Source organism: Camelus dromedarius, chromosome X, assembly GCF_036321535.1.
Source record: "Camelus dromedarius isolate mCamDro1 chromosome X, mCamDro1.pat, whole genome shotgun sequence".
Taxonomy (NCBI): Eukaryota; Metazoa; Chordata; class Mammalia; order Artiodactyla; family Camelidae; genus Camelus; species Camelus dromedarius.
In genome coordinates this window covers 90517511-90541042 of record NC_087472.1, presented here as the reverse complement: position 1 = coordinate 90541042, position 23532 = coordinate 90517511, and the positions used below count along the sequence as shown (strand labels likewise).

At 38.1% G+C, this 23532-nt stretch overlaps 1 protein-coding gene across 9 annotated transcripts in view; it reads right to left on the bottom strand.

Annotated features, from left to right (window-relative positions):
- DMD (dystrophin) overlaps nt 1–23532 on the bottom strand; it is a 1947932-nt gene that overhangs the window by 328361 nt on the left and 1596039 nt on the right. For all 9 annotated transcript variants that reach the window (XM_064483309.1, XM_031445593.2, XM_064483311.1 and 6 more), the window contains one exon: nt 8247–8419. In XM_064483309.1, the coding sequence (XP_064339379.1) occupies nt 8247–8419 (173 nt within the window). The remainder of the gene's footprint in view (nt 1–8246; nt 8420–23532) is intronic.

Below are 23532 nucleotides of genomic sequence, written 5' to 3'. Positions count from 1 at the left end.
TAAAAATTAATGCTGCCTATAACATAAATATAACCTAGTCTCGAATGCTGCAGAGATTGAAATGTAAAGCAACCTGGTAGGGCAACATTTCTCTTTGCCATTTGATAACTTAGCGTGACATTTCAAATACAATTCTCCTGCTGGCCTTAGTCAAACATCATCAAATCGTACCTATGTGCTGAAATTAAATTATTCCAAGCTTTCCAAAGGATAATTTGATGATACATAAACGTCTTTAAAATGTACAAATACAATGACCCATGAGCTTAAATTCAAGGAACTTATACTAAGAAAGTAACTGGGAAAGCATGCAAAGATATAGGCAGAAAACTGTTATTTATAGCATACTTAGGATTGATACAAAGTAGAAACAACTTAAATATTCGATACTAGGAAATTGGTTACATATATAATGGTGAATTCATATAATGCAATGTTGAAATCCTATGAATCCTGTGCAATGTTCAGTGTGATGACATAGGCAAGTATTTACAGATATGGAAAAGATCACCCTGTCATCTGCTAAGGAAGTAGGTTACAAAATGTATACAATCTATTTTTCTAAAATGTTTGTGTGTGTATTTGTGTACACATGCTCCACCACTCATAAAAAAATTCTGAAATGACAACTAGTTTATCCCTCATACAAGGATTTACTGGTGATTTATTCCTTCATCTTTATACTTTTCCAAATGTTCAGAATTTTCCTTTTATTATGGGAAATATAAACATTATATTCAGGAAAAACAAAGGCATTTCCAGAGAAATTAGATTGTTCAAGACTCTAACAGCATTATTATCTAATAAAGAAATCACGAAATACCATAGATATCATGAATTAAATATAATAGTGCAGATTGCATATGGTGTAGAGGTCAGTTCTTTTATGTTTCTGTTCTTTCCTCCTATTTATCACTTCCCCATAAAACTAAATGAGAATTCCCTACGCAAGATTTTAGCTGTTTAATGACATGTAATGACTCCTGGTTACAGAGCTTCCCTGGGGTGTCTGGAATTTGCAGCTTGGTCCCCTTGAGGGTGACAGAGGCTGTCAAGCAGGACATTTTGAAAGGTAGGGAGAGGCACAGTCTAGACATGGGAAGGCAGCAAATGGTAGATGAGATACTGATTCAATAAATACTGATTGAGTGCCTCTCAGTTCCAATCAGGCACTGGGGAGTAGGGAGAGGGGAAGGTAAGGGAGAATACAGAGATGTCTAAGAGTCCTTGTGTCTGGTAGAAGTAATAACATATCCCTGCGGTGGAGAGGTCTACAGACAGGATAGATAGGCTGAACGGCAAGCTGCCTAAGGTGAGGGCTTCCGCTGCTGCTTGTTTACAAAAGGCAGTGCTACAACCCCGGTTCCAGGTTAAATGATGCTAATTACTAGCAGGTCAATGAAAACTTTTGTGTCCCCTAAGAGAGGGGGTAAAAAATGAACACTGAGACCCAGGGAATTCTTTCTAAAGAATCTAAGACAAACTCCATAGCATGAGATAGGGAGGCTGTGAAGAGACAGAAACACAGGACAGTCAAGAGAGTTAATACAGGAACAGAAGAAGGACCTGGGATCATGAGTGAAAAAACACCAAACTCTCATGTATCTGGGTGAGGGGGCCTTCCTTATTCATCCCTAAGGTATGGAGTTAGGTCACTTTTCCAAATGTTTGATCACCTTAACCACATATCAGATGACTTTCTTTCTTTTCCTTGTTAAAGCAGGAGAGTGAAAGGAAACGGGTGATATGACGGTAAAAACTTAAAAAGCTTATAAAAGGCAGAGGACACTGGGTAAGGGCTGGAGAGGCGGAAGTCAGTCAGATAATGGCTCCTGATTTAAAACAACACTTACAAAGATATCCAATCTAAAGCCATGGTTCTCAAACTGCAGTGTGCATAAGAAACATTTGAGTAGCTTGTTTAAAGTACAGACTCCTAGGTTCCATGCTCAGAATTTCTGTAACTGAAAAAATTTTTTTATTAAAATATAATTGATTTACAATACTATATTAGTTTTAGGTGTGCAGCATAGTGATTCAGTATTTTTGCAGATTATAATCCATTATAAGTTATTATAAGATAATGACTATATATAATTTCCTGTGCTATACAATATATCCTTGTTGCTTCTCTATTTTATACATAGTCGTCTGTATCTGTTAATCCTGTATCTCTAATTTGTCCCTCCCCTCCTCCTTCTCCCCTTCGGTAACCACAAGTTTGGAATATAAAAAATAATACAAAGGAATGTATATCCAAAACAGAAACAGACACACAGATAACAGAATTTCTGTACTTTTAACAAGAACTTTCACAATTCAGCAGGTGAGCTCCAGGACCACTGTCTGAGGAAGAATTTCTTAAAGTATTTCCTATGTGCCCTAAACATTACTTGCTGGTCTCCAAAGGGCAAAGGTGTTATTTGTCAGTGACATGATTTTGAAGATCTAAATGTAACGAAATGCTCTGAGGTCAGAAAACATTTTCTCTGGCCATGCTAAGCTTGCGAAGTGTTTTCAAGACACATTTCTAATGCATTTGTTGGAAGCAGCTGCCCTATTTTTATTTCCAAGACTGTATATCAAATATTTCTAAATGATTAACCTGTTTGTATTTGGGATGCCTTTTCCTGCTTTTCCTAAAAATGTTTCTTTGTATTTGTAATGACTCCCCCTGCCTCGTTTTATCATAGGATGTTAGGGCTGAAAGGAACCTTAGAGATCATTCAACCCTCTTGTTTTGCCAATGTGGGAACTGAGATGCAAAGACTCCTATACAGACACCTGCTGAAGCACATAACTTGAGCTGTCACATTTAGACATGGAAAATGGAAATGACAAACCTTCCTTACATGAGGAAATCCTTAACCTTAAAGGTTTTCACCAAATGTTTTGGATCCCAGAGCAAAAACACTTCCTGCTAATTGGCAAATAGACCCCATTTACCCCTATCTACCCAACAGAAAATAAAAGGGGAGGTTTGAAGCAGCAAACTTAGCCTGTATTCATTTTCTATTAGTCTTTACTAGTGAAGACAAGAGCTTAGGAGTTACTAGCTTTTAACAAGGCAAGTACGAATCTTTCATAATCATATAATTTTTACAGTTGGTAAGGTTTAGGTAAAATGCAGAACCTTGGGATATATAGCTTGGTCTTTAAGAAACTTCTTGGTGTCAAGACGGTAAGAATTATAGAGGCTGCTAAAGTGATTGCTATTTCTCTAGACACATATTTCAAGTGTGATTTGGTTGATGCCTAGTTTGAAATCCTTAATAAAACTTTACTCTGAAAGGCATCTATTCTTAAGGCAAAATGTGTTCTATTGAATTCATTTTTCACTTTGACTTCCTTTATAAAACTAACGATATCCCTGTATATCTTTGGTACCCTTGTGTAATAAGATAGCACGTAAGCGTACAGAAGGAAAAGGTAAGAATGCAGAAAAAATAAGGAACCACAGAAATAAAATGGGGGCTATGAGGCTTTAAATAAAGAAACAGAATTAAGCCCAAAGAGAAGTAAACTTTCTGTTGTTGTTGTTGCTGGGCCATGAACTCCAACTTTCAAACATAATTAACACCCCAAGAGTAAGAGAAAGAAGGCCAGAGATACTCAATGTCCAAGTGGCATTTTTGTCTCAAAGGTAGAAAGATTCTGCTTTTGGTTTTTTTTTTTTTGCTCTTTCTTTGTTCTCCATTACAGATAAACCTCTAATTATTTTAATTTCTAATACCGAGTACTTTCTAAGAGATTTATTGCTGCTGTGGGTTAAATAATGTTGGTGTCCTCACCTCTCAAATTAATGTTCAAAATTTCATAGAAGGGATTATTTTATATAACATTTGCAAGCTTTTCCCCCAAGTATAAAAATCTCACAGAATGTAAATTTTGCTGAAATTATGTGAACATCATATATGATTCTCCTAATTAATAGTACATAAATAATCTGGAAAATACAATCTGGTGCCAGATTCAATTGAAATCTTCATACATATTTCTATGTAAAAATTCACTTGATCACTTCTCAAATTATTCATAATTTCAAAATTAAAAATGCAACATTGTAGGCATGGAATATTTTAGAATGAGAAACACAACACCATCCTGATGTTGGATAATATAATCACTGACTGTGTCTGTGTCTGTGTGTGTATGCATGTGGGCACATGTGTATATATATATATACACAAATAAAAAATTTTTGCTTTATTTTTCTCCCACTTATAGCAGTTAATCTTTTGTTTGATGACACTCAGCTATCACTGAGTATTTACATCTACTCCTTATACCTCTTGGACAAAATGTGATGTAATAATGCATGGGGAACAGATGGCACATACTTTCCTTCAACTAAATTATGAGTTACAGTCTCAATTAAAGTACTCTTTTTTCTCAAAGACACTGTATTTACTTTCTTTTATACCATGTCTTTTACCTTAATCAGTTATTTTAAATATAAGAAAACCAAGGTAGAAAAATTCAAGAATTTGCCTAGGTTTATAAAGAGTGACTGTAGAATTAAAAATAACAGAACTGTAGAACTGCCAGGGGACGTGAAGAGACCATCATGTTTCCGGTCAAACTTCCTCATTTCAGTGAGGGAGAAAATTGAAGTCTGAAGCAGGCTCACGATTAGATGCTAGGTAGCAACAGAGCCAGAGGAGAAACTAGGTCGCCCAACTGCTGGTCCACGACCCTTTCTACTGTACCTCACTGACTCAATCAAAGCTTGGCATTTCTTTATGTACCTAATTCAGCTGAAGGCAACCAGTATAGCCCTAGGAAACAACCCATGAATACTTAAAGGGACTTGCCATCAAGTGAAAATGAGAATAGTACAGGGAAGATCTAGTAAAGGAACAGTCAGAAAGGGAAATCTCAATTATGGAATTTGAGTCAAAATTTGGAGGATGAGAGCAGAAATTGTGTTCCAAGTCTGAGGATCGGGAAGTGCACTCATTCATATGAGGACAGTGAGAAAATTGTTGGAGATCAGGAATGGCATTAGAAAGTAGAATTTACTTGGCTCAGAGAATCCACGTTGGGGAGTAACTAGACGGCTGCTTGGCGAATATATGTATGTATACGCATGACTGTGACACAGTGCTGTACACCAGAACGTGACACACTGTAATTGACTGTACTTCAATTAAAAAAAAAACAAATAGACTGCTGCTTGGTGAGGAAGGAACTGGGAGGCAGAGGAAGAACAGAGAAGGAAAGGGGTTAGAATGGGTTAATTAGAAATAGTTGGTAGAGAGAGGAAGGTTCACTAGATTCCAATGACTAAATATAAGCTTCATGAGAGCAATGATTTTCTTTTGTCTATTGTTCACTGTTGTGTCCTCACTGCCCAGAAGAGTGTCTAGTACGTAGTAAACACTCAGTAAATATTTGCTGAGTGAACAAATAAATGAATAAGAGAATTATGGGAACCATCAAGATGGAAGTTCTTGACCAAAGGAATAATGTGATCCAGTGCCCAAGGAAGAATATTTTTGTAAATATGCAATGGATGGCCTCAATATAGAAAGAAATAGAGACAAATCTATCAGTTTAGAATGACGCGATGAAGACAAGAATCACAATCACAGGAAGAGGAAAGACAGTGCGGAAGGGAAATAAATGGAGGGAAAAGGACATAATGTGGATTTAGATCACGATGATGCCCCTTCCGAATCGATGGAATGCAAAGGGAAATTTCAAAATCATTTTGGTTTGAACTCAATTTTATTTCATTAACAGTGGGCACCTATGAAAGGACATGCTAATGTTTTATATTTTAAAATGCAAAAATGGCTTCAGAATCTTTTATTAAACAATGAACAACTGTAATTTTTTTTAGTATAATATATTATAGTTTGGGCAAACAGAGGGCTGTTTTCCAGGGTAGCTTGGGAATTTTTTAAAAACAATTGTGGTGACTTTTCACTGTAAAATAATGTTGATGGAGGTATTGACCAGATTTGCAATGCAAGCTTATGTGTCAAGGATCATTCTGTATCTAACTCTTCCAGTGCTCACCTGTCCTATTTCGTACCCATCCTGAATTGCTATCTCTATTCTGCTTCTCTCAGCTGAACCCTGCCATTCAGCGTGGACTGACTGATATCCTTATTTCAACAAAGTATCAGGAAATAAACTAAATCATTTTGATGTGAAGCATTACCTTGCTTCTTATAAGTGAGTGCTTATAACACATTATTATTAGCGAGGCCTATTTAAAAGCCAAAACCATTGATCTGAATATTTAAATTCTAGAATTTTCAGTACCTTAGATGAGCTAAGGTAACTGTTTTCTACTTGATTAATGACAGCAAGAATTAAACTGCAGTAGCTGGCATCTGGGAAATTGCTGAGAATGAAGAGACCACATTTTGGCTGACATGCTGTTTGCTGCTTTCAATTCCCCTTTTATTTCATCAAGTTCACACGAAGGAGAGAAAAGGCACGAATGATGTTCAGAACAGTTATAGCACCTTTCTTTTCCTCTCCTGCCAAAAAAGAATAGCTTTCTTTTCTTTACTTTATCTATCAATACCTTTTCCATCTCCCATGTTTCATTCTTTTTTAATGACAGATGTTATGAAGGTGGCCTTTGTCATGACATATACTGACCTCTCTCAGAGTTTAAGCTATAGAAAGCAAATGGAGCCTCCCTCTCTTTGAAAATGCCATCACCTGTTGTTGCTCATGACTCATCACCAACACATCGATACAAAATTCATGGACCAAACAGGGAGATAAAAATGAGGGTCTTGGAAGCTGGGATACAAACTTGGGCGGGGGGACCATATAAATAAAAATGAATCCTCTCCTCCTCCTAGAAATCTGCTTCTCTATTTTATCGTTTCACTTATTACATGTTTATGTGTAAAAGTTGAGTGAGTCTTCCCTTTTTCTTCTTCCTTTATACTCCACGGTATAATATGATGGTTCAAAGCTCAGACTCTGGAGCCAGACTCCCTGTGTTCAGATCTCAGATCTGGCACTTACTAAGTGACCTTGGGAAACTTATCTAGCCTCTCTCTGACTCACTTTCTTCAAATGTAAAGAGAGGATAATAATAGAATCTGTCTCTTAGGGCTGCTGAGAGCATTAAATGGGTCAACAAATATAAAGTGCCATGACACTGCCCAGTATGTGGTGCATCACATGTCAGTTACTTGCTATCATCATTATTATGTCATATTAAGCACTGATTTTTCAAGAGCACTTACAAATCAATGAATTTCAGTTTTATTTTTTCCCCATTGTAGAAGTAAAGATACTACGTGTCTAAATTTGGGACAATTTCAAACAATTATAAAGAAGAAAAATAATCTCCATTCTGTAATCTTACAAACTAGAGGTAGTAATGCCTCCCAGTGTTGAGTGTGTTCCCTTGTAACTATGATGAAGTCCTCTTGTCTTCGTGTACCTCCCTCCACTACCACTCGTCCTCTAGACACAGAAGAAAACACAAACAATTTTTATATAAAAAGATGTGAATGACAAAAAGCAACTGATCAGAAAGCAGGAAGCCGGACTTCCACTCCCCGTACTTCCTGCGTCACTTAGGTGACCCTGGGCATTTCACTTTCTCTCTCTGCTCTTTTCCCCTCCACTGAACTCGTGTAAAACGGGATTGCAAGACCCTCACTGTGCTCTCCTTACAACAATGCTGAGACGCATTCACTAACTTTTCAAGAGAATGTGGATCCACAGAAGGGGACAGAGTACAAAAGAGGCGCGGATAGGGCAGCGAGAGGCTTAGTTTACTGCGGTAACGCAGTCTGAGAGGGAGCCAAAGGCAGGAAGTTGCTATCATTTCTCCTGAGCTGTGAGAGCTGTGGAGAGGTCTCCATTCAACTCTTCATTATAATGTGTTATGGTATTTAAAGAATGTCCTCAAAGAAGGAATTCCATAATAAACATACATTAGTTTTATCACTTTTTGAATAACCCTGTGATAAACCAAGAGAGAATCCTATGAAATTAGCATAGCTGTGCTCCTCATTTAAATTCACTCTAATATGTGTCTCTCCTGTGGTTAGAAACCATCACCATTCTAATCGAACCCGAACCCTCAAGTATCATCTCCATACCAAGCAAATAAATGATTCATTTACTCAAAATAAAATAAATCATTCTGAAATTGGGTGATTTACATAAACATATGAGATATTAGCTACTTGCTCTAGGAAAACGAGGGAAATGTCATTTTAACTCATTTCTGGCTTCTTTGGTTCCTGATCTTTTCTTACCTAATGTTGAGAGACTTTTTCCGCAGCTCACTCCACTTGAAGTTCATGTTATCCAAACGTCTTTGTAACAGGACCGCATCATCAGAACCCTCCAGGGATCTCAGTATTTTTTGCCCATTTTCATCCAGGTTGTGATAGATATCTGTGTGAGCTTCGATTTCTCCTTGGAGGTCCTACAGGGCATCAGGGAGAAAAACACATGCAGAATTACAAAACAAAAGAGACCAGTTGTGACTGTGAATTTGGAGAACTGCAAAAAATAAACTATTTGTTCAAAAGGCATTTCGGTCGGGTCAACTAACAGGAAGATACACCTCTAACTTTTCTTGGTGTACTGTCTCTTCATGTTATCATATAGATTGAAAATGGGTATCTTCCTAGGTATAATAAATTTATTCCTTTACAAATTTCATAACTTATGTCTTCTAGTCCATGGATAAAATACATTGTTTTATGGAAGTGATACGAAATAAAACTCCATGACAAAATACACCCCAGTGCTAATCATTTCATTACACTATGGGTCAAGCCATATTTTCCAAGCACATAGTCATCTGTAGAATTGACTCTGACCACAAAAGCACGGAGAGACTAATAAACAAGGTTGTAATTGGTTCACAGCATCAGCACATTAATTGGATTCTATCATAGGAGAATCTTCTTGACAATACATATTAAATTCACTTTGGTATTCCAGCATCAGAGATTTATTACAGCATTATACATTTATTAGTAAGATTTCCCATGTAAAATATCATCTTATATTTAGGCTCGACAGGTAGAAAGTCCATAGGACCCTGATACGAGTTATGATAAGAAGTGATGCATTCAACCTCATTTGCATATACACAGATCAAGAAAATTATCACAGTAGAAGAATCTGACCTTTACATGGTATGTCTTCCTATGTAACATTTTCAGCTTGAACCGGGGACTACAGCACTGATCCTGTTGCATAGCAATCCTGAGAAAACTCAGCGACTGAAAGCGCCCTGCTTTAAAATGCCAACTTTGCTTACATTCTGTTGACAGAATGAATTTCAGAGCACAGGCCTCACCAGTCAATAATAATAAACAGCCACTTTGTACTCCTCACTCAACGGTAGCCAGGCCTGTGGATGTGGGAGGGACCCCAAAGAGAGGAGGCCTGGAATATGCAACTGACAGTTTCTATCAAACAGCCAACTTTTCTTATCATTTTGCCATTATAAGCCAGAGACATTATAAATTCATTTTATATATGTGTTTCCCTCCTTGTTCCCAGCAGAACGGTCAAAGCCAAAGGAACATTCCTTAGAGAGCTGCCGGGTACCAGCATTCCTTTCTGCCTACACAATGAATGGAGGCTTTGTACATTATCTGACTTGCTTTTAGAGATTTGTATGCCTCTGTTCAACAAGTTTAAAAATTCATTCTGAAGCTCCGCACAATTGGATTGATCTGTATAACTAGAAAAGTTTTTTTGCTCCCCTCTCTCTCTTTCTAAAATTGAATTAAATTACTCTTCCAAAGGAAGGAAGGAAAAGTGGCAGCGATAACATGTGAGAAAGTCTGAAAAACCTGCCCATGTTTTCAGTCATAGCCTCTTCGATGCAGAATTTTGAATGTTGCAGAAGTGAGGTAGATGGACGATGAATGTCTCCTGTCACTATTTTTGGCAGCCAAAGTATCACTGATGGACTCTAAAGAGAATTCTGTCTCATTCTCTTTGACTGGAAGACAGCAGGGGGAGTATGGACAGAATCACATCTGAAGTTGAAAGAACAGAAATACGAAAACAGATTGAGGAGGATCTATCTCTAGTCCATCAAAAACAGGCTTGTTCTGGAAGGAAACAGCCTGCTTTCGAAAGCAGCTTATGTGGTAGAAAACTAGCATTGGGTAGCTTCTTCCTGAATGGAGTTTGGACATAGAAAAGACACACCCTGTTGAATCTGCCATTTCTTCAGCGAAAGAGAAAAATGAGGTTATTATATCTAAACAATTCAAGACTAAAAACCAAACAGATTCAAGTTAACGAGATAATTTCCCCAGTTTTCTCTTTTACTTTACTTTTCTTCTTGTGTATTTGATTTGTACGCTCCTTCAAACTTTGCCTCAGAGTATACACTTAAGGGATTAAAACCAAACCTTTTGTTGTTCAACAAAATAAGATATTTTGACTAATACAATCCACCGTCTCCATTAGCATGCATATGAATTACAGTACATTTGAATTTTTATATCTTACATTTCTAAGCAGAGACCCAGGCTCAATCAATAGTTCCTTAAGGTTATGCATACCGCGGAGTCATCAATACTTTGTTGAGTAAGTGAGAGGTCTTCCCAAGCAGAAACAGGATGTTGATTCATGAAGTTGCTAATTTGCATCTTGGACATTTAGATTACATCGCATATAAATATCTTTGTTGTATCATCAAGAAAGAAATGAATATAAAATTGATAAACCAGTATTTGTTGAGGACCGGCTATTTGTCTAGTCTTAGTACTGTGGGAAACAGAAAAGGAGTGCAAGAGACAGTGATGTCTTTGCTTTTCCTAAAATGTAGTATGCACTTTTTAGTTAACTCATTCCTGTTACCAACTACATATTGAGAATTCCTTGCCAAATTTTACAGATACTGGGATGAAAACTGCTCCCCTTGGAAATTCAGAAGTGGCCGAAGTAAAGTCTTAGCACTGGCAGGAAGGTAAGTCAACTCAGTATTATTTCTCCAGTTCATGATGGTGGTTTACAACAACAAAGGACACACATATAGTAAAGGTCCTCACAGTTTACAAAGCATTTAGAAATGTATTGCTTTAGTTATTCCTGCTTCTATTTTCTCTGTTTTACAGATGAGAGCACTGAGGCTCAGAGATGTTTAACAGACTTGCCAAAAGTGTTAAATGTGGGCAAAGGGTCTAGTTCTTTTGACTCTGGGAGATCTTAGGCTGGCTCCACACACCATTTATTATAAGCATTGGCTGTAACAGACAGTAGTTACTGAAGCTGAACAAGGCTACTACTAACAAGGGGAAAAACAAGTACTGAGGGAAAAGCACACAGAAAGACGCCATTACTGGTTTTGATAAAAAATTACCCACATGGATTGATTCGGTCGGAATGAAAAATGGAATCCTGACTATCCTTTTCACTTTTCCCTTTGCAGCTGGGCATCTAGGACCACCTGTGAGCAAGAACTGTTTGCACTGAAAAGGTCACCTTACTACAAAATATCCCTTCTGCCAGAACAGAAATTCTTCCTTCAGTAATTCATTCCTTAGTCTAAACGTGCCATGTGAACATTACATTAGGTAATCACCTGACATAGCATAAAGGTAGCTTGGCCATGTCCCTTTGGGATGACGGGCTGGTAGGGAGTCTGTCAAGCTACAGGACTCAGGTGGGTTGCTCTAAAATGGAGTTGAGTATCAGTGAGGAACCTAAGGTTTTCTTTAGGACGCTGGCAAGCTGTAGTGGAGATTTCTCAGTACAAGTAGGCAGCATGAGTCTTAGGTGGCGAAGACACAACGACAGGGCAAGTGGGAAGGAATACACTCACACTCATGTTTGCATAAAATTACCACCATGGCACTTATCTTAAGATTAACCTTAGACTCAGGGGCTCCAAAAAGCAGGAGGCTGGAATGGAGAAAATGGAGAATCAAGTGGAGTTCTCAGAGGAGAGCCAATCTGGACAAAAAGTAATTTTCAAAGATATTTTTAAGCAGCTTTATTTTACTTCTGACTTGACTAGAAAAGATTCCCTCAAGCCTTAGTTGCTACATTCAGTGTAATTTTTCCTCTTCTTTTTTGTGATTGTATTATTCAGGAAAAACAATAACTAATGAAGAGGGGAAAAAAGTATTTGTTATACAACAACAGAAGCACGAGCCGTAGCCGCAACATATATAAGACTGACTACACCAGACACTGTCCAAAGCACTGCATATACATGAGCTCATTTAATCCTCGCAGTAACTCTCTAGGGTAGGCATTATTATTATCTTCACTTTACACATAAGAGAATGAAATTAGAGAGAGGTTCAGGAAAAAATGAACAAGGTCACACAGCTAATAAACCATGCAGCCAGATTTCAAACCCAGGCTGTGGGACTCCAGGGACACGCTCTTACCCACTAGGCTTTATTACCTCTGAGTTTTTTCCTATTAATTAAAAAATGTTTCCTATTAATAATACTCCTGCCTAAATGTCAGCAAATCTAGCACTGCCATTAGACAAGGCCGACTAACATTGCTTTCAGTCCTCAAAGAGTCATTTTATGGTTTTATTAATATGAAACTGTTATGTATATCTGAAGCAGTGAAAGGAGATATATCAATACAAGACAGAACATAAAATAATTGGGAAAATGGGTGCAGATGCAAAAATAACATGTAGCCCCCTTCTCCCAGAAAGATACACAGTGCCTAAAGTTATATACAATTATGGACCAAATTTCAACTGTGAATATCAAAAAGTTCAGATACGAGGCAAGCATGATGCTTACAGTAGAGCAGTTTTAGGAGTCGGGCATACCCTGCATCCTGGAAAGCTTTTTCAAGTTTCAAAGTTCCTTCTTTTCTCAGAGTCTAGCCTACTTCTGTCATAAGGACCCTTGCTCAGCCTCCGGGGAAAACTAATAGGAAAGTACAGTCAAACAGACATAGTAGGAGTCTCTTCCTTCTCTTTCCCTCATTAGCTGCCTAAGTTTCAAAACTCTTCAATCTCTTTGGCGTCACTAAATATTAAATAATAATACCTACCTGCTGGGTTTTTTTGACTATTATATGGAATAATTTTTGTAAAATACTTTGAACGTCGTACAGAACACAACAAGTCTTTAATCATTAATAGCTAACATAAGGATTTCTGTTATAAGAGAGTCAATGTGGAAACCAAGTGATAGAAATAGACTTTACGAAGTCATGGAATTTAGTTTAAGCCTTGAAGGATGGATAGGCTTCAGAGAGGTGGAGGGAAGAAGGTATTCCAAGTAAGAAGAGTAACATGGAAGTGGCAGAAATGTGGCGAAGAGTTTGGATTATGAGCAGGGAGAATGAATTGTACAACCAGATCAGAATGGATGATGCGTGTTGGGAAGAAACAGGTAGAAGGCAGTCAAAGTTCTCAAACTAAGTAGGATAAAAACCTTCTTTCAGGAAGTCACTGAGAATAAAATTTTATAAAGAAAAGGACAAAGACAAGTAGAATGACCCATGGTGATTGTAAGCAATAAGACAACCAGGAAAGAATATGAAAAGTTACAAAAGTTTTACTAGAAGAAAAATAAAGGAAGATGCCAAGAATCAGTTACTGCTACACTCTTTTTTTTTTTTATTATCCAAACAAAAAGTCATCATACTATTCACAAAATATCACAGATAACAGATTCCACATATTTTCTTTCCTATGTACATGGAATTATTGATCTCTGCAAAATCACTCAGCCAATGATAACCTCCTTATCTTGAATATAACCAAGAAGTGACCAGTAAAACAAGACAAACAAAAAGATGTCAGAAGAATAAGTGGCCAAATGTCCCTACAAAATTCATCATAGACACACCATCTCTAACCTTTTCTGAAAGCAATTAGCATGTGAATAATGATAAGGTCATTAGTTCCTCTTCACTGGTAATTTTTACCTAATTCATATAAACTTGATGGGGAAAAAAAGTGATGACCTGATTTCTAATAACTTAAAAGGTCAAAAACAGAAGATTCAAAATAGGAGAGAAGTTATCCTTCAGGGCTAAACTGGGAGTAGAAAGAAGTGACACCTGATGGAGAACCAGAAAGGTATAAAAGTTGCTGCGGGCACTCAGAGTTGACCAAGGTCACACAGTGTGGAAACTAATAGCCTTACATGTATTATTAGCCCTTGAAGGCATCATCTAACTTTAAAGGGAAGCAAAATAATTAATGTTAATGATAATGACCCTGAATTAGCCAGAAAAAAGCAGATTTGTGTTCAGTAAACTCTATTTAAGAAGAAAGCAGTGTATGTAAAACTCTTTATTTTTTATTTTTTTAACTTTTTTTATTGATTTATAATCATTTTACAATGTTGTGTCAAATTCCAATGTAGAGCACAATTTTTCAGTTATACATGAACATATATATACTCATTGTCACATTTTTTTCTCCGTGAGCTATCATAAGATCTTGTATATATTTCCCTGTGCTATACAGTATTATCTTGTTTGTCTATTCTACAATTTTGAAATCCCAGTCTATCTCTTCCCACCCCTCGCCCCCTTGGCAACCACAAGTTTGTATTCTATGTCTGTGAGTCTATTTCTGTTTTGTATTTATGCTTTGTTTCTTTTTTTTTCTTAGATTCCACATATGAGCGATCTCATATGGTATTTTTCTTTCTCTTTCTGGCTTACTTCATTTAGAATGACATTCTCCAGGAGCATCCATGTTGCTGCAAATAATAGCCAAGACATGGAAACAGCCTCAATGTCCATCAGCAGATGACTGGATAAAGAAGATGTGGTATATTTATACAATGGAATACTACTCAGCCATAAAAACCGACAACACAACGTAAAACTCTTTAAATAAATTTATCCAACATAGTTACTCTTAAAAGGTGTTGATGCTTTAAAGAAGTTAAATAAAACAAAAACAAACATGCAAAAGTAAAACTCCCTTAGCTTGGTCATCCAAAATGACTTGTTAAACACGGGCTCTAAATACTCAAAATTTTGGAATACACGCAAGCGTGCACACACACACACACACACACACACACACATTCCATTATGAGAACAGAAACTGAGAGTAAATCTTTAGAAACATTTATAGCTATCTAAAAATAAAAAGCATGGGCTTGCATTTTGTATCTGGTTTTTGTAATTTTTAAAAGTAATTTATTTTTATTGCATGTTACAAAAGTATCAGTCTGCTAAGGATTGGAAATTAAAATTAGAGAAACAAAACAGCATTATCCTTCTTAATGGATTTTTTGAGAAGCACCCACATAAAGGAGTAGGACCTATAAACTTGACCTTACAAGGACTCGACTCTAACCACTAGAGGTTCCTAACTTGCATAGGAAAAGCAGTTGGGTACAGATTCACAGTGGGTGTCACTCTATTTTTTCTTTGTCTATTCTATATGTGGCCATTGCAATACTTTTAAAGCAGCAGAGTTATCATCCCAAGAGAAGCAAGAGTTAATTTGAGGACTGCCGTTTGGCTTGGAGCCTGGTTGCTCTAGGTAGATAAGAAGTGTGTTTTCAGGTCCACTGCACTGCAATGCATCTTAAACGAGCGGCTATGGATTTAGGAGTCCACAGGCTTTGCTTTAAAAATGGTTGTTATTAAGGTCCTCAGAGACTATTATCCTGCAGGGTTTGTTGTCTTTGCTTTCATATCTTGTTCAAAAATTCTCACACTTAAGCACTAGAACAGTGGAGAGAAGGGATATGTTCTCCTGCCTCAGTACATTCCCAGGTGCAAAGCTTTATTTCAAAATCTAATCTTTCAAAATGCTTGGCCTAGGGTGGATTACCCCGGAGGAAACAGAGCAAAATCCCATTTGTCAGACTGCCTTAAGCAATCCCAAACTCTGGTAACCCTTGATGCTTTCTCTCCTTGTCTGACCCTCTGGTTTACTCTATTCTTAAAATTACTTTTTTAGAATTGAAGAGTCCATTTCAGATATAAGTAAGGTGGGCCTTATCTTTTCCCTTCTGCATCTTGGTTTTCCCAGGTTCTTTTTATTTTGTCACAGGGCAAAAGTAGTCTGCATATTTATTCATTACACAAACATGCATTAAGTGCTTATTGTTCAGTTCAAGATTTCATTAGGAGCCATGGGAATACATATGATGTAAGAAAGGTATAGTACCAGGCCTTAAATTAAGTCGTTCCTTCATCCTTTCCACCCTCCCTCCATCCCTCCCCATCCCTTTCTTCTTTCCTCTCTTCTTTTATTACCTTCCTTCCTCCCACAAGTATTTAATATATTAGCACCCAGCTCTGCAGTGGTGAAAAAACCCCAAACCTCTGCCTTTTTGATGTTCACAGCATAAAGGATAAAGAGAGAAATAGGATAAACAGGGGAGAAATATGGTCAACAGATAAACAAATGTTTAATAAAATTAAAATATGCTCTGAAGGTAACAAATGGGCAGTTACAGTGAGAATAAAGGTGTACACATGGTGGTGACAGGTGCTCTTTGGTTACGGTGGTCAAGGAACACCTATGTGAGAAGGTTCGGTGTCAGCTGAGACTTGAAAGATGAGAAGACACCAGTTATAGGAAAACCCAATAGCACAGAATTCCTCCCAAGTAAAAGGCAGGCAGAGGCTTTTGCATCAGCTCTGTGGTAGGAAAGATCTTGGCTAGAACTTACTAAGAAAGAAATGTGGCTAGACATGAGGTAAGAGAGGCTTCAGATAATGTGGGGCCTCAAGTCCCATAGTATGGGGTCTGAATTTTATTTCAAGTGTGACGGAACACAATAGAAGCTTTTAAAGCAGGGTAGCAACATGATATGATTTAGGTTTTAAATAAATCACTACATTGCTATGTGGAGATTAAAGAAGGCAGGAGAGGAAACAGAAAGACCAGTTAGAGGCCAGTCTCTAATCCAGGCAAGAGATAATGGTGGCCTGGACTAGGGAGACTGCAGAAGGAGAGAAGAGGACTGCTGTGAGATATAATTTGGATGCTGGATTTCTTACAAATACTACTGGATTGAGTGATGAGAGCAAAGGAAAGGGTTATCTCAAGGATAACTCCCAAATTTTAACTTGAACAACAGATGGATGGTAGTGTTATTTACTGAGGTGATGAAAACTGGGGGGCAAGTCCATTTTGTGTTCTATTTTCATGTTATGTTTCAAAATGACTGTGAGACATTCAAGTGGAGATTTGAAAAACATGTGTGAAACTCAGTGTGGGGTTCTGGGCTGACTATGAATTTGGGATTATTCAGCTTACTTATACTAAGACCATGGGAATGGGTAAGCATCCTTATTGAGAAAGAAAACAGAGAGAAGAAAAAGGGCCCTTGGATCACATCCAGAGGACCGCCAACATTCAGAGGTTACATGGGGGTAGACCACCTAGCAAAGGAGACACAAAGGGAAGAACTAAAGAGGTAGAAGAAAAACTAAGAAATTACGGTGTCATGGTAACCAAGAGAGGACAGAAGGCTTCAAAAAGGAGGGAGTGGGCAACTGTGTCAAACGTTGCTAAGAGGTTGGTTACATTAGAACAGAACACTGTCTATTGGATTTGGCGACAACGAAGTCATTGGTGACCTTGATAAGAATAGTTTCAGAGGCGAGATGGAAACAGATGTAAGAGTAAGAAGTCTTAAGAAGGTTAACTGAACATACAGCACTGTTGAAAAGCTGGGCTATGAAGTTGAGATAGAAATAAAATAGCACCTGAAGGGGGATGAGGGACCAAAGGAGGGTTTGGGGAATAATTTTATAATGTTTGTTTTATGTTTAGAGCTCATACTCTAGGTGGGGAGTCTGATTTGAAGCAGTTGAGGAAGAGTTACAAAGGCCCACATAACTAAAGAGTATATATCAGAATGTCTTGAAAGTCTGGAGTGGATGGGGGTAATTAACACAGAGTGGGATTAAGCACTGTGCAGCGGGAAGGGCACGGCCTTTGGTGTCATAAGATCTATATAGATTCTAAATTCCCTCACTCACTAGCTTTGTGATTTGGGGCAAGTTATAAAATGCTTTAAAGCCTGTTATTTTCATCCATAAATAGGGCTCATAATATCTACCTTATAAGGTTTTGGCAAAGATTAGATGAGGTGATGTGGGTAGAGCATGTAAATACTAACTCAGTGCCTGATCTGTTGAGGGTTTTCATTAAAACTGTGTCCCTCTGCCCCTCCCCCACCTTCCTCCATGACTCCGAGCTTGCTAGCAGAGGCTATTTCAAGGAAAATGAACACCAAATACATAAAGATAAGAGCCAGAGCTATAGGCAGGATCTAAGAAGTAGTGCGGCTGTGAAGGGTCAGCAGTGGGGTTCAAAGGGTACAGAGTGGCCATTGAGAACTCTGAAAGCAGCCTAGAGATTATATCTGATTCTATAATGATAAGATTTCACTGTAGCTTCCTGTGCAGGCATGACGTAGTTAAAATGCTTTTAAGAATGATTATTTGGGGGGGCAGTTTTCAGGGTAAATGGAAGCAGGGAGAGAATGGAGACAGGAAGTTTGGCATACAGGCAGCCCTAGCCATTCATGAACCAACAAAGTTGTGGCTCCAGAAACAGGGAGGACGTAAGGAGGAAGGATGCTACCGTCATCGAGTGCTCATAAATTACAGAAATAGCTGCACATGTGACTCAATTTCATCCTCCTCTTGCTCTACCTTTGGAAGGTAGAATTCGGCCAAGTGGTAACTATTCACAAAAAGCATGTTAAAGATAGAAATGTTATTTTCAGTTTTCTAAAGAGTAAGACAAACATTATATATGCTGTGTTTCAAACACACATACACACCCATTGGTGCCAAGTAAATTACAATGACAAGGCAAGGGCAATGACCCCAAAGCTCTACACAGGCCCAAGAGACTTCTACCTCAAATATACCCTATTAGGCATTCCCAAAGTACGTGGAAGTGAGTTTTAAAGGACACAAAATCCTGAGAAAGGGTAGGCAGAGTAACACTGCATCGGATATTTTTAAAGTTAAGATGCCATCGACCCAGTGGGGAACTAAAGTTGGTATCCATTTGGCTCAGTATTTGAGTTATAAAAAAGAATAGCATGCCTTCATAATGTTGGTGTTGGAAGATAAAATAAGTCCCAAGATAGGCTGGGTTTTCTTTTTTACTAATATATCTAAAATTCATATAAAAAGCTATACTGTGTTGCAATATTTTTTCAGATATTGCTCTATTGCTTCATTGCCCATAACTGGCTGAGCATTTCCTACATGAGACATCTTTCAGAAGATGACTGCCAATGATAATCTTGAAAGGCCTTCACACTTAAACTCTAGATTGTACATTTCAATCACAGAGACAACTGCATATGAAAAGTCTACAACGTTGAAGGTATTTTCGGTTTTATATTATGTTTTATGTGCAGGAATCAGCCTGTTTGAAGATAACTATCCTTATCTGAGAAAGACCAGATGGACCTTTACGACACTGAAACGTATTTATTATTGCAGAGCCATGATGGGGCGAGGGGTGGAGTAGAAGGATGCAATGGGGCAGGAAACTCACACTTACACCCCTTACATCAACTCTACAAAGTACGCCTTCTTGTTCCTCAGTTGACAATCTCCAAACTACAATTTGGAGAGATGAAGTAACTTGTCCAAATCCCAGAGCTCTCATGTGGCAGAAGCAGGGTTATAGCACAGATCTGTCTGAGTTTATGCCCCTTTTACCCTCACGCTCATCTTCCTCCACTTCTCAAATAGAAAGCGAGCGAATTCTGACGTGGGCTACATGTAACACAACAAAATAATTAACTCATTAAGACACATGTGAGCTATATGTTTTGGGAAATACATTGTGATGCTCTCAGTGGAATGGCGAGGCAGTGAAATTATTCTCCAGTTAGGTATTAACTAACTTTTTTTATTCCTCCTCAGTCAACTCGGAACTAATACCTTTCATGATTTTGAATGGCTCTAAATGAACAGAATACATTCTTATTCTTAAAATAGACAACTATTTTCCCATGGACCAATACTCATCTGGTTATATTTATTTGTACCATTTGTCTCTATTATGTATAGCGTTAAAAGTTAGAAAAGGTCTTATTTCCTGAATCTCTTTGTCACGGAGCTATTTTTTCCCTCCAGAGAGACACCGTAGCTCAAGATTGTATATTAGAAATAAGCAATTAGTTGATGTCAAGTCTCATCTTATCTCAATAGCAATCTGTAAAAAGAAGGCAAGAACATATGGCAAAGTGCCATAATTATTTTTGATAATACACTAGAAATCATAACAGCCATGTAGCTAATTTCCTCTGGCTTGTTTTAATTATGGATGTTGTAAATGCAGAAGAACAACTTTATTCTATCCCCCCACCCTTCCTCCTACAAAACCCTTATAATATCCCGACACAAGCACAAAACAACCCTACACTGAGGCAGCTGTTCAGAACAGGTTAATGACGTAATAAATCTAAGACAATTCTATATTTTCTTTCACTTTAAATAGCAGGACAATTTCTAAAAAATTCACAAACACACATAGGACATAATTGTTTCACTTGTGGGTAGTCTTTAGCCTAACGCTTAGAAATGCTACCTTAAAAATGAATTATAGGTATCCATAAAGTTTGAATGTTAAAGAAGATTCTAGAATCATGATGTTAACTAAAGTCTTGCTGAAATAATTGGGTCTGATTCCCTGGTGTTCTTTGGTGAGTTTATTTCTGTCTACTACCAAGTAGAGTAAATTACTTCTTCTGGAGAGTGTAATGGTCTTTTTGTGCCGAAGGCGTTACTTCACCATATTTAGCTTTCTTCTCTCATGGAATAGGGTGGATGGTGATCAGGTGAGAACAGTCACTCTTTTTTTAGTGTATGAGGAAAGGAAGGGATATACATGTGGATATTAGTATAACGGTCGGTGCCACTAGCACAGCTGCCAAAGGAAACATGACATAGCTGAGAAAACGAATTAAAACAAAATCATATCTGGTAAAACATCTACGCTATTTTTTTTTCATTCCTAGAACTCACTCTGCTAAGGCAAAAAAATCCATTCATGAACTTTTCATTGTATACCTACTAATCCTTCCCACAGCATCCAGTTCAGTTCAGAATATCTTCCTGAAGCAGTCCCAGGGCATTCTGGGCCTTTGGCCACAAGATGATGCTACTTTCATCTCAGATCATGTAGACTTAAAAAACTATTACTAGGCCAGTGAGGTTTGGGAAGGCTTAGGTCGTTCCATGCCCATGAGATAAATTACATAAGTTTTAATACAGAACTAGAACAGAAAAAAGGGTATCTTTACAGATTATTTTACATCATAAGAATTTTTACATGGCAACTGCATGGTATTATCTGTTACAGAACAGTGGAAACCTGCCTCACAGTGTTCTGAAGTAAGAAAAGAAATTTTTCCATTGGATTTCATCATTGTCATTGATCTTGAGTACAAATGAAGAAGCCTGGCTACCCCAAGAAAGAGAAGTGATAAACAGGTCATGCCCACAGTGCTTTCCCATGGACAAATGTTTTTGCTCTACTCTTCTCAGACAGGAGCAGAGCAACTATATAGTAGTAGCAAATCTCTGCTCAAATTTCTGATATAGTTTGGGGTTTAAAAGAAAAAAACCCTCACCAATAGGAGACCAAGAAGCCAATGTGGGTGATACCGAATTGTTAATGTTGAGTAGAAAATAAAAAGACTTACTAAAAAAACCCTTTCGCCTGGTTCTGTCAGAGTTGTGCTCCTTTCCGGCTGTCTGATTTTGCCCTTTTGTGCACTGGTGGAAAGATGGGGGTCTCCCCTAAACTATATCTGAAGATACCCACAAAACAACAAGATATAACTCTCCTGAAAGAGACTTAAGTAAACACACAACCCAAATAACATGTGATATGGTTAAAGTGGACATAGCCCTATAGCAACACAGAGCAATTAGCCCTGTTGCCAAGATTTATAGATGCTATTACACGAGTGATGATATTTGAGTAGGGTCTTGAGGGATGAGTAGGAGCTGACCAGGAGAGAAGTAGGAGAATGAAATTTGAAGAAGAGGGAAAAGCATGAGTAAAGCTGAAGATAAGAATACAAGTCAGAACTGAGTAAGTCTTTGTGGCTGGGGGAAGGTGGGGAATGGGCGAGGAAGCTTCATGGGAGGCAGGAAAGAGGGGTCCATTTTCTCTGTGTCATCCACATATGCCTGTGAACATGAGCTTTCATCATGTATTAGTAGTCTGTCTAGCAAAGTGGTTCTCAAACTTGGGCTAGCTTGAGAATCACCTGGAGGGCTTATTAAAACACAGGCTGCTAGGCTCCAATCCTGGAGTTCATGATTTTGTAGGTCTGGGGTAGAGCTCAGGAATTCGCATTTCTAACAAGTTCCAAGGTGGTGCTCTGCTACTCCAGGGATCACCCTTTGAGGACAAACCACTGGTCTAGCATGATGGTCCTTAATCTCCTGGAGGTCATGAATGCCTTTGTGAAAATAATGGACTGTCTCCTGAGAAACCTGCACAAATATTCCTAAATGCAAAATATGACCTAAAATGTCATGGGCTTCCGAAACCCACTAAGAGGAACGCGAGTGCAGTGGCCTGTTAGCAGCTATGTCCACCTCCAAGAAATACAATGGATTAATTAAGACAATGTATCTTTCAAGTACCACTGTAACGGAAAACTCTCAGGAAGAAGAACACATAGGAAAATGTCACTGAAGTGTGATTTTTGGCTTACTGGGCATCTTGGAATTAGTCATAGTCATCTCAGGCACAAAATGATTAGATTTGGGGAAAGGAACATCTCAGAAAGCAGTCCGTGACTGCTACAAAGAAATTCCTGTCACTCTAACCACATTCAAGTAACCTGCCATCTATTCGGGATGGTGGGTAACATGGAGGAAAAGGGTGCATTTAGCCAGGGGCCTGGGAGAAAGACACAGAAGTCTGTACCTCTGGGAAAGTAGCTATGGCTCTAGATGGAAGAAAGAGATCATTAAGAATGTGCTTAAAAGGAAACTTCAAATGGGTCATGCTACACAAGGATAGGAGACAATCCCTGTTGCAGAGATGACTTTACCCTTTACCCAAGAATCCTCCTCACGTGCCTTTCGTAAGCCAGTGGTACAGATATTTTTAAATGACCCTGAAAAGAAAGCAGAGGTGTTCTTTATTTCATGCGAAGAAAGCCATCGCTCATTCAAAGAACCTTAGGCCTGCTCTGCATGCATGCATGGAGTCTGAACACGAGGCACATATTGTGCTATTCATCTTGGTACCTATAAATTCAAGTGATGGCTCTGATGCTGGGGAAACAAAGACCTGCTGAGTTTGAGAGCAGCACTCCTCCTTCAGTTTCTCGAAGAAGTGATAGTGCTACAGGCAAAGAGCCCTGTAATAATTTGAGGAAAATACACGTCTGAGTCAATGAAGATTTTCTGTTATTGCACGGGCTGTTTTGCCTAAAGCCAGGAAAACTCTGATGATAAGGTTTTAGCTGCTGATTCATCTCCCCTGTCTTGGATTCTTCTCAGCAGACTTTTATTGGGTCTCATCATGGGCACATTTACAGAGCAATTTCCATAATGATAAAATCTCTTCAAATGAGATTTAAAATGTAATTAAAG